The sequence below is a fragment of the Hippocampus bargibanti genome, linkage group LG04 (genome assembly GCF_051943395.1).
Source record: "Hippocampus bargibanti isolate YZ-2025 linkage group LG04, ASM5194339v1, whole genome shotgun sequence".
Lineage (NCBI taxonomy): Eukaryota > Metazoa > Chordata > Actinopteri > Syngnathiformes > Syngnathidae > Hippocampus > Hippocampus bargibanti.
In genome coordinates, this window is record NC_142737.1 from 24,190,850 (window position 1) to 24,206,954 (window position 16,105).

The 16,105-nt window shown below is 40.5% G+C and overlaps 1 protein-coding gene across 7 annotated transcripts in view; it reads left to right on the plus strand.

Annotated features, from left to right (window-relative positions):
• The window catches only part of arvcfb (ARVCF delta catenin family member b), a 263,119-nt gene that overhangs the window by 208,391 nt on the left and 38,623 nt on the right, over nucleotides 1-16,105 (plus strand). For 5 of the 7 annotated variants that reach the window (XM_088994806.1, XM_088994809.1, XM_088994811.1 and 2 more), the window contains 5 exons: nucleotides 2,359-2,542; nucleotides 7,775-7,892; nucleotides 7,989-8,160; nucleotides 10,593-10,610; nucleotides 11,871-11,942. In XM_088994806.1, coding sequence (XP_088850932.1) covers nucleotides 2,359-2,542; nucleotides 7,775-7,892; nucleotides 7,989-8,160; nucleotides 10,593-10,610; nucleotides 11,871-11,942 — 564 coding nt within the window. The remainder of the gene's footprint in view (nucleotides 1-2,358; nucleotides 2,543-7,774; nucleotides 7,893-7,988; nucleotides 8,161-10,592; nucleotides 10,611-11,870; nucleotides 11,943-16,105) is intronic. The other 2 variants (XM_088994807.1, XM_088994808.1) reach the window with 2 other exon arrangements.

Below are 16,105 nucleotides of genomic sequence, written 5' to 3' on the forward strand. Positions count from 1 at the left end.
TATTTGTCGTTTTCATTGGTTTAAAAAGAATCCAATGTTCCATGCCAAACATATTTCTTTGCAGCATCCAGTTTCCATGCTCTTCATTTTTCACTGCTTGTCTTCCTCAAGCCAACTGGCTGCTCATATGTTGACTGCCTGTTGAGTGGTGCTTGTCACAACGAAAGCTGATGCCATTGTCATAACTGTGCAAGTAATCCAACCTGGCAGTCAGACATGAATGTTTGTCGTCTTATTGACATTGCCTGGAGAACCACATCATTCATGTTGTTTAAGTCTCAACGATGATACTCACTCTAGAAGACCCTTATGCGTTTTGCAGAAAGATATTAACATTGACTCTTGAACACAGACGATAGCGTGTGTAGCTTGAATCCTGTTGATAAAATGTTTACTACGGAATCCATCAATCCATTTTCCAGAAAGCTTTATCGTCATTAGGGTCATGGGGGGAGCTGGAGCTTATCCTAGTTGTCGTTTAACCAATGTCAGAAAGAAAGAATAGGGAATCAAACAAAAATTCTGAAGATATAAAAAGGAGAGGAGTAGCAGTACCTTACATTGCAGGAGTTTCTGAAAAACTACAGAGTCCTTTGGCAACACAAAAGTCCAACTTATTTCAAACCGATAAACACTTTAAGGCAAAAATTAGTGCATCCAAAAGATAGGCTGCCAAATGAAAAACAAAGTAATGTAGTTTATTCAATACATTGTAAGAATGAAAATTGTAAAGAGCAATACATTGGGGAGACTAAACAAATTCTCCAAAAAAGACTTTCAACATCGCAGAGATAATACTAGTGGGCCTCAATCGACAGTACATATGCACCTAAAAGCTAGCAACCACTCATTTGACAACAATGAGGTTAAAATCTTCGCGAAAGAACATAGATGGTTTGAAAGGGGAGTAAAGCTAAATCCTTCACTAAACCGATATGGTGGTGTGAGGTTCAATTTGGATAGTTCGTACAACTGCTTAGGCAACATAGGATTAGTAATGCTGATGAGGTGATACAGGAGCAAGTGGCGCAATCAGGCCAGTCGTTACTCAGGACAATAGGAACAATCAGTGGAGCCACAGGGAGTAGTCCTCTGCTCCTCCCAACCTGACAGCAGGGACCTATCATAGAAGTGTCCGGCACCGCCATGTCTAGACAGTAGGGGAATTCACAAGCAACAAAGGTTTGAATAGTGTCTCTTCCAATACCTATCAAAATAAAGTCTCTTCTGATACTTAACTCCAAATAAAGTCTCTTCTGATACTTAAATCCAAATAAAGTCTCTTCTGATACTTAAATCCAAATAAAGTCTCTTCTGAGGTAAAACTGAAGACGGAGTTCTTTTACAAGAGTCTCTCGGCCTCACCCCTCTTGACGTCCTCCTCATGTAGCCTAGCCACCTTAGCTAGGTTCAAATCCAGTGTCCAGTCGTGTGGTCCCAACTGGCAATGAGTTCCACGCAGCAATCAACTTCTTCACAGAGCACAGCAATCGAGCTTGTCTTTCCCCAAGCTCCACACTCAGAGGCTCTCTGCCTTAAGAGCCTTGCTTGCCAATCAAGCCCTGATCAGCTGCAGGTGTGTGGTTTTAATTGCTGCCTTCCACCAGGTGGGGCCAAGACTCTCTCTGGGTGGAGCCATCTTAGGGGGATGTATTTCCCCTCCAGGACACAGCCTCTCGTGACATCACAATATATATATATATATATATATATATATATATAGGGCCGATACTACCAGTAAGACTTTAGTTCGCTGAAGAAGCATCTTGCATAGGAAGCGAAACGTCCGACACCTTCAAAGAAGTACAGATGACGGCTGAAGAAACCTTTTCATCAAGGGACCACTCCTGTACAACTGAGACCTTACACAGACGAAACCCAGGATCAGAAATATGTTTGTATTTATTTGTTATATAGCTTTTTACACAAAATTAACAGTGTATAAAATTTGTGTCATGTATCCCTTGTGATCGAGCATTGATGAAAGCATGCTAATAGGCAGCTAAACCCACACAGAAAAAAGCTAGTAGCCTTACGGAGCTATAGTCGAAAGCAGGAAATATCATACCAGTCTTATGAGCATCCCACCAATGTATTATCTGCCTCAATAGGATTTTCTGCCAATATTGACATGTGAGTGTGAGCACAACGGTTGTCCTGCTCAACAGCTGTTGTTTTAGTAAATCGTGACTCAATCTTTTTGTACTACCCCCACTCTGAATGTCATTTTTCCCCCTTTCATTTTCAATCTTTTTGGCTGATACTGTCTCCTCTTTCTGATTGCATGTTTCATATATACTCCTCTTTCTTTATTGCCTATTTATTTTCATTCATCTTTATCATCTGTCCACCCCACAGGGACTCTTTGGAACCTGTCCTCCTATGAACCCTTGAAGATGGTCATCATAAACCACGGTCTCCAAACCATGACCAATGAGGTCATCATCCCACACTCCGGGTGGGAGCATGAACCAAATGAGGACTCAAAGCCACGTGATGCAGAATGGACCACTGTCTTCAAAAACACTTCGGGGTGCTTGAGGTAGAGTCACCTTTTCACTCAAGAATCAGACTAGCATTGCTTTGAGGTCATTTGCGTTTTGACTGTTTTGGACATTACATCAAACATTGATGAAAATTTGCTTGTGATTACATTATCTTGTTTAAATGCATTTGGTAATTGGTCCGTGCCCATGCTTTTGTTTGTCAGTCCACAGAAGGATTACAAACTGAGCCTTGAAACAATTCTTTGCAACACCTGAGCCTTCCGCCTTAGATTAAGATTCCTTCATTTCACCGATCACAGGGTGTCACCGCAACACAGATGGTGCCACAGCTGCCAACACATCCAATGTGAATTATTGTTCATCTGCCCATGCAGACTCACTCACCATCTTCTCGAGTCTTTTAACCCCGACATACTATCATATCATTTTATAGGGCAAATTAAAACAATTCCACTTGTAGTATACTATTTTTTTATCTCGCCCTGCCAAATGTGACGGCTGAATGAGACACTCTCCACACAGACAAGAACACATTATTTAGAGTAAAACATCATAGGTATCACAATTTGTCATGCGTTTGTTTGAGATATGTTCATACCAAATAGAATCATTCTATATGGTCTCTGGCGATGAAGTTGGTCACACTGACTTTCACACAGCCAGACAGAACACCTCAGTGACCGTGGGGTTTGTGAATGTGAATTTGGGTGTAGCTGTTTGTCTGTCTTCATGTACTACCCGGATACCCTGCCATCGACTGGCGGGTAGTAAATTGTAATTTGACCACAAACATTTTAGACTGGCTCCACCCTTCCTGTGACCGTGAATTGGTCACTTAAAAATACAAATCAAGAGATGGATTACAGAGATCACTGACATTGCAGGGGCTGATGTCTGTGGGTTCAATTTCCATTTGGTAACATGAATATATGTGTTATGTCTCTTAAAACACTCTGTGATTAACTAAGGAGTGTCAAACCTTTCTTACTTTGTCGCACCATGATAATTTAAAACATGTAAAGAAGTCAATAATAAGGGCTTATTCTTACTATTAACTATTATTAATCTAAATATACTACTAAATATTACTATTCTGGGCGGCTCATCGGTCTGGTTATCGTGTTGACCTCACAGTGCAGAGGTCCAGTGTTTGATCTCAGCCTTCCTGTGTGGAGTTTGCACCTTCTCCCCATGCTTTTGTGGATTTTCTCTGGGTATTCCGGTTTCATACTTCTTCTTTTCCTTTCGGCTTTTCCCTTCAAGGGATCGCCACAGCGCACCATTTTTTTTGTTTCCTACTGAGATCAGAAAAACGTTTTATAGCATCTGAAATACCCAAAACACGCAGGCTGATATTTTTAGTCAAATGAAAAACACCAATAAAAATGACTTCAAAATGAATCCGGAAATGGCCAGTTTCAGAAGGTCCCACTCCGTTGTTCGTGACGTCACGCCAAGATGTCTTGCCTTACTCGAGAATCAAAACAATGGCTTCAGATTCAGAGAAGATGCTTTCTTGTTACTCGTCCAGTTATGAATATGATTCAAATAGTTCTGAAGAGGAAAGCATAAATGTTTGCAATTGATTCAAGGAGTCCTCCCATTTCAATTCGAGCCGTCAATGACAGCAATGTAGCACCCAGAAAATGCAGAAGATGGTGCCCAAGCTGCGTTGGAAATGGGCTGATTTGTCTGCTGGGAATTTGTGTCAACTAGTATCAAATAGTAGTCTTGGTGCAACACACAACGATTCACCATCGCGTAATTTATGTGTTTTCCTTCTAATTTTGCCATCAACACGAAGTTTTCAGGCCAAACAAAGTAACGCAAAATGCATTGTGTGTCGCTTTCTCGGTCAGGGGCGTTCCAAACATGGGGATCGTCACCAACTCGAAAACAAGACTTCATGAATATTCAGCGAGAGTCTTAAAACGTAAACTATAGCTGTATGCGGTGAAATCTTATTAAAATAATTTGCCTTTTTCACATATGTGCATTTGTCAGCTTCTCTACAAACACAAGCACTCATTACCCGACACATATGTTAGCACTGGCAGAAAACACACATTGTTCCTGTCAATCTCCCTCGCCCGACAATTAATGCAGGCAGAGCGGCTGAGAAAATGACTCCATGGTAACTGTAAGCAAGCCTGCAGTTTCCTAGACGCAGAGTTTGTGTCTTGGGAAGAAGTGGTGATACCAGAGGGAATTTGTTTATTCAAACAACATCACAGACGTCACATGGTTCCTTTTTACTGAGATTTTCATTGTATTAAAAAGCATCATACAAGGATGTGTTTCATGTCCCATCTAACTGCAAAGAGTCAAGAAACATGCTCTGTATCGTCTTTTTTTCTGGGCAGGCTATTTATTTACAAGATGTGGAAGTGAGTGTTATTGGGAAATTGTTGGTCATTTAGATTTTTTGACGATGCGACGGACAGACACTCCGTTTCTGTTCCAGTTCACGTAAAAGATGTTGAGATGCTGAGATTCAATACAAGACATTTATAAAACTACATTTACAGACAAAAAAGTGTAGTTGTGTCTTCTGTGATGTTTTTTTTCATCCCCTTTCCTCTGACTTCCCCCCTCATTGTAGAAACATGCATGGCATGTTAACTAAAGATTCAGAATCATTCGTGTCAAACTAATTTTTGTCAAGGACTTCGTTGAACTTTCGGTTTGAACGTATAAACGTTAAATAATCTAATATTATATTAATGATTCACAAATTAAGACTGACAACAATTTTGGAAATTAGATTTCAAGAATTTGTTATTTTGAAGGTACTGTCAACGTAACAAGAAAATGCTTGCAATGTCTTCACTTTAGTACACATTTGAAATTATGGTTTGTCGTTTTGGTCAGATTTTAGCAAGCATCGTGAAAGTTGACATTTTTGATTTGCTTTTGTGGGCCACATAAATTGATGCGGTGGGACAGATCTGGCACCCATACTTTGCTTTAAACAACACATGTGGAGGGATAGATTGATATTCACATTGAGTTTGGATCTTGTGGGGCATTGTATTCCACAGTATTTAACTACTAATTCCCTTTAAATGTTATAGAATTACCTAATCGACTCATTCAACAGCTCTTGCCGAACATTAGTAATGGAATTGACCGAGGGTGGCACATTAATGTTTGAAATGCCTTTCGGCCTTGCTCGAGCTGGAGCATCCAATATAAATACAATATAACATTTGCCATCCTACCTTTAGGTAGAATTCATTGCAGCAATTTACAATTGCTTTTTTTCCGCACTAACATGTCACCAGGGCGGTAACAAATGAGCTTTCCGTTTGGAGTGAACAGTAAAAATGCTGATTCAAGCTGACAACCTTCTCAGAGTTGATGAAAACAATTAAAAGCCTATGTCTTTTCATCCGCAGCTGCGCTGCACCAGCTGCCTCATTTTGCAGGGAATCCCTAGCCGATGCCGCTGATACATAAAATATATCACAACACAAAAGCTTTAGTTGAAACCCATATTTAACAATTTTGTATGATAAGTGCACCTTACTCTAAGTCAAATTATGTGATTTTTTTTTTTCCGTTTCATAGTAGTCGTAAACGTCCAACTATATTCTACAACTGAAATTGAAATCAGTAATCTCCAGTATTGAAGGACTGATGTAACCCAATCAGAACCTACAGATAGGGCCATGCAGGCAGGTCATGTCACCAGGGACTGCAGCTATCTGCTTTCTTAACTGACAGATGCACGATCCATAATCCTTCCAGGAAAGACAACTGTCTCCCCAAAAGACTGCTATAAATGGAACAGCTGGCCGTAAAACTCAGACTGTCTGGTCCCAAATACACACGTCAAATAAATCCAAGGTGCATGCTCCTCGGATTCATTGACAAGGGTACTAGAGACCATTGTCTGACAGCTGAGCAGTGCTAAAATCGCTTCATAGAAGACATTGGCGGACATGCTCATGCATACACACTGGAAAACTTGTCACAGACAACAGAAACCTATGATGTGGCTAAAATTTGGATTTTAGGAGTGTGGGATTTAGATGTGCAATTCTGCCCTGTGCATGCACTACATGTACACTGCTGCTCTCTCTCTCTCTGGTATACCCACTAAATGTTTATTTTGAAGCCAAAGTCACATGCAGTGGTGTTGGCTGTGATGTGCACTGATGCTTGCTCTTGCAGTGCTGCCTCTATTTCTTCTCCAGGATTTAACTGGGTTTGTCTAACAGGATTATACATCTTGGATGCTCTCATAAGAGAATCACGTGGGAGCTCAAACAATTATTTAACCTTTCGCCATGCCTTTCCTTTTACAGTTAGTCAGGAAATAACATTTCCGAATATGACAAGAGTGGAGATTCTCTGCCCTGCAAATTTCTTTCTTTGACTAATGTCAAAGACTTGTTTCAAATGCTTTGTGTAAGAAATCAAACTCGGACACTGATTCATTGTCATCCAGCCTAATAAACACTTGAGTTGAGATTCATGAAAAATAGTCTCCAGTCGTGATATTAGGTGACCATCATCTTTTGGACAGGAATGCATAAATAAATAATATTTATCATTCCAAAAGAGGGAATCAGACTTCCACTCTGCTATATATTTGTGCACCACACTCACACACATGTAAGCATGTAAGGATTCAGAGTGAAGGAGCGATGCACCAGTGCTGCACCACAACAAACAAACAAACAACAACAAACAACTTTTTTTTTTAATCTGCAATGGAACAGACTAGAACCATAACACCCCCCCCACACACACACACACAGTCTCTCACACACACACACACACACACACACACACACACACACACACACACACACACACACACACACACACACACACACACACACACACACACACACACACACACACACACACACACACACACATACACGCAGTCTTGTTTATACCTTAAATTAAAGAATTGATACAACAAAAGTATACATTCTTTATTTTGCTTTAAATGGAAAAACATGTTTTGTTCCCTGCACAATAAAGATCAAAACTGTTTTTTTCCTCAATCATTTTGAGAGTGCCATTTTATAAAAGACACTCACAGTAGTCATGGTGCTTTATTTCCTAGAACAATTTAAAAGGTGTGCCCACTGAATAAATGTGTGTGCAAATTGACGCAATCACACTCTCAGGAAGTATTATTACACAGCTTTATTGCAATATTATTGTTTAAAAATTCACAAGAGTAACTGCAATAAATCCTTACATTGTGTGCCACTTGCTAAATTTAAATGAATGTGTGTGTTCCTCAGAAACGTGAGCTCAGATGGGGCTGAGGCTCGGCGCAGACTGAGGGAATGTGACGGATTAGTGGATGCCTTGTTGCACGCTCTCCAATCAGCTGTAGGGAAGAAGGATATGGATAATAAGGTTGGCCCCCACATGACTACTACTCATTTAGAGTTGGGTTGATCTTCGCGCTTACACTAACGATGTTACGTTGTCTATTTTCCGCCTCCCCGCCAGTCCGTGGAAAACTGTGTCTGTATTATGCGGAACCTGTCCTACCATGTCCACAAAGAGGTACCAGGGGCCGAAAAGTTTCAGGACCCATTAGCGCCACAAGTCCCTGGATCTGCAGGGCCACAGAGGAAGAAGAAGGATGATGCTGGCTGCTTTGGAGGGAAAAAGGCCAAAGGTGAGGAAGAGTGAGATTTCTAACCTCATGTATTAGTCTGCTCTCCTTTTGCATTTTTTTTTACTTGTCTTTTTATTTTAACTACCAGCACTTGTCATTGGATCACATCACAGCCAAACATACAATTATACAGTGTATGTTAAAAGGAACATGTATTTTGTGGGATGAGGAGCCCAGATGCAGTATATGTGTTCTGCTGTTGACTCTTATTTCGTAGATGAGACGAATAGACCTTACAGTGACAAGAAAGAAATACAATATGTTGGCAATTTTACCATCTATTCTTTGAATAAAGTCGTTGGGTCGTTTTCTCTGGTTCATGGCTCTTCGCGGTGTTAGAAGATGGTCGTAAAATCAGCAGGAATCAAAGTGATGAACATAAAGATTATTTTAATCTTGGACAGGAGAGACATTGTGAGGAGAGAAAGAGGTCGGCCACAGGGGTCGAGTTTGGATGCAGTTGGGTTGAGATTTGCACTATTGGCAGGACACTCTTTTAAACCCTGCTTTTCAGAGGCGGGTTGAGAAAGAATCTAAACTCAATGTTTCCCTGATGCTTAATCGTGCTATCTCGTCAAACAACATGACTGTCTCCAATTAGCAGAGTGTTTTCGCTGTCCTCTCTTATGTACGTATATGATCCACCTTCGATCACCAGTCAAATTCCATCGGCAGGTGATTCTGGCACAAGTCAGACTGCATGTGCCCGACGCAGCGTTCTCGTCGCGCCGATCCCACGCGCCCGAGTGCCGACGCTTGACCCGCCTATGCTCTAGTCCTGGCCGGGCCGCGGACGGCGTCGGGGTACCCTCCCCCCGTTCTCGTCGTGGCAGTCCCGCTTGCCCAAGCGAAGACGCCCGAACTGCCTCAAGTCTAGTCCTGGCCGCACCGCGGCCGGAGTCGGTAGACACTACCCCATCTGGGGCCATCATGCGGGCGATTGCTGTGCGAGACTGGGATACGCGTTGCCGGGCTGCTTGTGCATTACGGTGCCAGGCGCATAATTAACATAAAAATAATAGGGTCTGGCGGTCGTAGTCGGAAGTACGGGTGGCAAATCGAGCTGGTCGTAAGCAGGATGTCACCTGTCTGCTCAATTTGCAACATTTAACACAGATTAAATTTCCACTCATAATCAGTGCTGGTACACGAGTGCTACCAAGAAGGTGTAACCACCAAGTACAATTCTCTCCTTTGATGAATGTTGTGGCCAGAAAATAATCTTGCAATGATAATCTGCACCTCAATGCTATTAAGGAACTGAAATGTTTTCTTTTCACGCTTCTGTTCTCATGTCCTTGCACTTGCATCACAGACGCTTGTTTCCATTCATTTTTTTTTATAATTGTGTCCTATTGATCTCTTACATCCTTTTCTTGGCATCTACATTTATGAGGTTGTCATCGGCTATGGAATGGAACCAGATTTATTTGTGTCTGTGTATCTGTTGAGAGTTGTGATTTCGGTCAATTATGTCATCAATAATCCTGGCCTGCCTGCTATGTGAGGAACACATTGCCATTATTTGGAATATTGTTGGCTCCTTGTAAGATATTTTATTCAAACGCGTTGTAAGCATCATCTCCACCTGTGCTCTCCTGAGCTCTTAGCAACGCAACACCGCTCTCTCCTTGTTGTACATGGTTGTCGTTAATCAGCTCGCCAATGAAGGGTGACTGCACGCTGATGATGGCCACTATCTGACGACTCTTTGGCGAAATCTCTCCATTTGTGGGTGTGGGAAACACAGAATTTGAATGTATACACACTTCGAAAGAACCCAATTATCCACATGAGCACTTTGCTGTGTGCAAGCATGCATTAAATAATGAGTTTTGTGAAGCTGCTGAAGGTGTTCTTTCCAAGACTTACATTAACACCAAGCTGTAAAGAAGCACCGAGCAATGCTGTTTAAGTGACACGGTTGGCAAAATTGTTGGTAATTTGTTGCGCTAAGTAGGCCGTCTATCGCCTCCTCTTCAGTTTCGCCTCACATTCCGCAGAAATTAAACTATACCATGATGATCAGCACTGGCGGAAATGTTGTAACTTTGATTAGTTAACGGGCACTGTGTTTTTTTCTTTTAACACAGTTTAATGAAGCGTGTTTATAAATGCTGACAGCTTGCATGGTTGTTTTTCTCCCCTTTTCCAATCTGATTGAAGAAATTAATTCAGTAACAATGTCATATTGTGTTTTATTTGACAGTATCTGTATATTTTCCCTCAAAAAAGTGCTTTTTTTTTCCTATACAATTCTTTACCCTTTTTGTGAGTGCCTCTAAGTGTCACTCTCACATTATTCTTATTAAACAATTCCCTTCTCATTTTTATGCAGCCCTTTGACATGTGAGCATGGCTTTTTCACCATGGTCCTTCTCTCTTTTCTGTGCTTTGTCTTTTTTGGCTGCTGCTTCCTTGGGTAACTGTAGAGGAATGGTTTAATCAAGGTGAGTTTACCATGCACCCTTCTTCTCTTTGTCGTCCTCATCCAACCCATTCTCCGCTCTCTCATTCCCTAGACCTAGAATATACTGTAGGTAGAAAATATGATATTTATCTCTCCTGGCATATAATGCATGGTGGCAACTCTCAAATTGTGTGCCACTGTCGAGGTTTGCCGCTAAAAAATAAACCACAGCTTACCGACTTTAGGCCGTGGCCCTTGTCAAAACAACAATAAATGAATAACTGTGTTATTCCTGGACTACTTGTGTTTGAGGGTTTGTTTCCTGAGCAGAAGTGCTTCTTTTTGTGGTTGAGCCATATCACTTCTTCCTTCCTGAGCACTTGTGGCCCGGAAATAGGGACTAATGATGTTGTTTGTCATGAAGATCTCCATACTCTCTCATGGGCATTATCAACTGGCATCACCACGCCCTTTGCATTTCCTCACATCCTTACATTAGTTAAGGTGTTTCCCTCACAGGAAATCCGACTCATTATCGTTGTTCGTATGTCAATATAAATCAACATTTTACCATCATGGTTAAGAGCCAGTGTTTTAGTACCGCACAAAACCTTCATGTTTCTTTCATACATTGATTTATATCATTTTGGAGGCTGCCTAATTGTCTCCTAGGCAGTACTTTTGTGAGTTAGCTAACCCAACTGCTTAGGGGTTTATATGCCATCAGAGAAGAATAGAAATGGAAAGATGACATGCTAGACAAAAGTATGATTCTGTCCGACACTCAGCAAGAACACGGAAAAGACACAGTTTTCATGTTTAAAAAGAAATGTAATGCTAGACAACGCGACATTATTCGGCCAATCTGCTGAGAAAAAAAAAAGTCCAGAAAATGAATTTGAAAGAATCTGACAGCACGTAGCTCAACCCCATCAAACAGCTCTTAGGATAAACTAGCACACAGATAGTGAACCCCGACCCTACCGTCAAATAGCAGTGACCTCTGACCTTCACATATTCAGAATGAATCGTGTTGTTGAGCTCATTCCAAATACGAACCCCATTCAGGGAGCAAACGGATTTCTGCTATTCATGTTGTGTATGCTGTCAGATTCTATTCTTACAGTTATATAATTAGACCGTCTCATCCAATTTAATGGCAATGGAAAAGGGTTAATTGTATGCTGGTTTACATCCACGGATAGTTTTTATTTCTCTCTTTCTATGAAGATTCTAGTGATCTGACTCAACTTATTTTTCACCATCAATGACTTTGTGCCTTGTTCGCTCCTCCATCCAGGTAGAAAAAATGGTGAGAATGACAAAAACTACGACACACTGGATCTTCCAAAGCGTACTGAGCCGACAAGAGGTAGGCGTTTCACCATCGAACTAAATAAAATATAATACAAGATGATCTGAAGGAGAATACAAGTCAATTCTGTGGCATACAGTTATTGGAGTTCAATCACGTGCATTTTATGCAGCACATGGTGGTTTGGATCACAATGGCAGCAATCTCTGACCGCCATTGATGTTATGGTGATTCCTAGTCTTGATTTTCATGCAGACAATGTGGCTTCACTTCCATCTTCTTTTTCACTGGGCCCTGTGATCGAATGTTCACCAGGTCAGGCAGGGTATAACTCAGCTTTTTCCTGAAGTCAGCTGGGAAATGCTGCAACTCCCTGTCAACCAAAGCAGGGTGTGTGGTTGTCGAAAATGGATGGTCAGAAGCAGGGGTGCTCAAACCTTTTCAGCACACGAGCTACTTACAAAAACTACCAAGTCAAAATGATCTACCCACGACAAAAATGGAAAACATAATTATTTTCAAATGTTTTAAGGATTCTTTGTATGTACAATGTATGTTGATGTACCTTGCATAACTGAATAAGCCAATATTGCACCACACACATAATAACTACATATACATAACATAATAAATAACTATTAACATTTTTTTGTAATTACCTGAGTTTACTTTGATGACTTGCACTGAATTGAATCAGCCAGGGATGCATAGTCCGGACAGTAGCTGCTGACAGCCAGCCTCAAGCACATTTCCAAATGTTCATCATTCATGGTGGAATGGTATTTGGACTTAATGATCTTCATGTAGGAAAAGGCTGACTCACATAAATAAGTGGAGCAGAATAATGCAGTCAAGGAGGTAGCACATTTCCTCAAGTTGGGGTACTTTTCCTGTGTGAGTAAGTTACAGAACTGTCCAAGTCTCTGAACAAGGAGTCAGCTGCTTCAACTAATGCTTCTTTTACCATCTCTCCGTCTTGGAAGGACTTATTGTTTTTAACGATGGTGTGACTCACCCGGAAAGATGCTTCGGTGGCGACTTTCGCTTTTGAAGTATGTTGAGTGAAAAATGACTGCTGTCCGGAAAACTGGGATTTTAGTTTGTCCACCGTTCTCTTTCTCAGCTGGCTTTTCGGCGTGAAGTCAATGTCGTATTTTTCATGAACAGTCCGAAAATGGCGCTCCACATTTTCCCATTCCGTATGAAAGTAATATGTTTTGCCACCTTACTTGATCCCGCTTTCTCACTCATTTTGATCACCATATGTTTTAGCAAGGGCTTAAAATCTGAGGTAATTCGCTGACTAGCTTGTAAATTTTGCTGCGTTTAGCGCCGTTGTTTACGCATGCACGGCGACCTAAAGGTAAAAATTCAGTTGTCATCTGAATGGTTGCCCTATATGTCAATCAAGTGATGGGACGTTTGATAGGCTGACAAATGTTTTTTTTACTGTCACGCTGCGATCGACCAGTACTACCTCCGCGATCGACCAGTAGATCGCGATCGACGTAATGAGTACCCCTGCTCAGAAGGATATTTATGTTCAACTTGACAAAACTAAGGCACTGCAATTAATAGAAAAATCAGTGTGTCATCACATCTCGAGCAGTATTAAAATACTAGACAGTATTTATTTGTTTAAGATTGGCTTCACGTTTCTTTGACCATTGAAAATTATTTCAAAGCATTTTAGCAGACAGGCAAAATAGTAGTTTTGTTGCATACTGTCTGCATATATTGTCCATTTTGATTGTGGATTGGGTACAAATCTGACAGTCAGGTGTGAGTACTTTATTTGGATTTCTAGTACAATAAAGCCATTTCTGCGCAGCTCTGTCAATGTCTATTGACAGAAACTCAGGTAATTATCACTTGCCTCTTGTTGCCCATATTAGCATGAAAAATGTACAAAAGCAGGTAGTTCTTTTAGTCAGTCAGCTTTATTGTCAAATATGCTAATATGCATAACATACAGCACAGATAAAATTACTGTCCTCTCGGACTGTATTGATTCTCAGTTTGCATCACTCATTTGCAAGATTCTAGAAGAGTCAAGATGATGAGTGAGAACAAAACCAAGCCAACAATATACTATACACCTAAATGACATCTGCCATGTACATACAAATAAATCTGGTTCCATTTCATCGCCAAGAACAGCACAATGCTATGTTAATGAGGCAGCGTTCAAGTGTTCAAGTAACACAATTCAGATTGTTCCGTTCTTAAGAGGCACAATTCGTAAATGTTTTATGGCAGCAAAGGAGAGACGAAGCATGGAATTGTATCTCCTGAGATTGTAATCCGTCACCATCCAAACATGGTTGTGCCAATTCGGACAGATCGTCGTCAATGCAAGTCTCCCCAAATGGTGATACACATAACAACCACCTAAATTACAGTGCTAACAATAGATGTGGGACTATAGAAGTGTGTTGATCATTAAAAAAGGAAAATAATTGCTAACTCCAGTACTTTTTTAAAAATATTCCGGTTTTGCCAATGGAAATATTGGCAGACAGGTTATGTGCCATTTGAAATGTATATGGAAACAGAAATTCAAAATAAATGTAATTTTGACATTTCTATTGGAATTAGGCCTGTGCAAATGTCGTCTGAGTGACCCTTAAAGTGCAAAGATTAGCTTGTGTGAAGGTATATCCGTGTAAATCTGTGTTCCTTCTGTTTCCTTTTTTGCTCACTACACTGTTTGCCAGCATCACATTAGCTTCTCAAGTTGGCAGAGAGACTGAAAGCCGCCCTCATTCACGGCGGAGGTTTGAAGAGATGTAGCAGATTACTTGCCCTTATTTCATCTTCTATAGTAATGTCAATGCCCAAATTGATTCTGGCAATGCAAAATGTTTACAGTAAAGTCTTGTTATATCGATATCGGATATATCGATAGTCCCGGTTATATCGATACTATTTCTATGCACGCACGGAGAAAATTACATGCAAACAGGGTCAGATATATCGATAGTCCCGGTTATATCGATATTTTTTCGGACTCCCTTGAATATCGATATAACGCGACTTTACGGTATTTATTATGCTGGAATAATATGAATATGTTATGTTGTTATCCAGATGATTATTATTTAGACTTCCATGTGTTTTTTTCAGTGTTTTCTCTTTTACAGCTTGTCATGCCAGTGTGTGAATATAATAATAAATTTCAAGGACACTTTACAGTCACAGGCAAGCATAGATACAATATTAAATATAATACAATTAAAAATAGAAAGAAGAGATAAAGCTTCACAGAAAATGCTATTTTAAATAGATGGGTTATGAGATGGGATTTGAAGGTGGCAAGAGAATCAATGTTACGAATGTTGGAATGAGGAAGTGAGTTCCAGAGTTTTTATGTAGGCCGAGCACAGTTTCCTTATAAGCCGTTAGGTATTGTTATTGGTGAATGGTCCTGGATGAGTGAGAGAACAGTGAAAGAACACACACTTATGCAATACAGAAGAATAGCAGTATAACCAAGGTGTTTGGCATAACAATGTCTGTCTATATTATGTGGCCTGGGAATGGAGTCACATTTCAATAGCCGTTACAATTTGACTCATTTGTTGTAATCAACATAATCCAGTAATATCTCTGTAGCAGCGATATTTAATATCTTAGTCCGCCATGGACACAACCTTTCTACAAGGACACTTATTGGTGTGCCAATATTCTGTTGGATTAGAACAGAAAAAGAGCCTGAAAAAGATTACAAGAGAAGAACATTTTGGAGCTTTGGTGAGTGCAGGCGGCGCTGAAATTATGAAACTTTTTTCCCTGCAGTTAATTAAAACCTCAGCTAAACCTTGAGGAACGAGGACAGTTAGTAGAGGGGGGAGGAGATGAAGGAAGGAGAGATGAGGAGTGTACTGCCTTGATTAGGATTTTTCTTCCCATAAGGCTTCTCTTCTTTTGTGTTTTTATGAAACACAATTATATACATTTCTATTTTTTTGTGCCACATCTATTTTACGTGACACATCCACACAAAATGCAAATGTTAGTCTAAGAGGGAAAAACAGAAGAGTACCTTGGGGTCCTCATACATGCAATGGATACACATACAGATTATGCTGCTAATTTGGTTCTCTTGAAAATCTTATGTGTGCAATTCAGTGCAATGCAAAGAGAGCCTGACGAATGCAGACTATTTTGATTGTATGAAGACAGTCGCGATCAAATAATTTTGGAATCAACTATTTGTG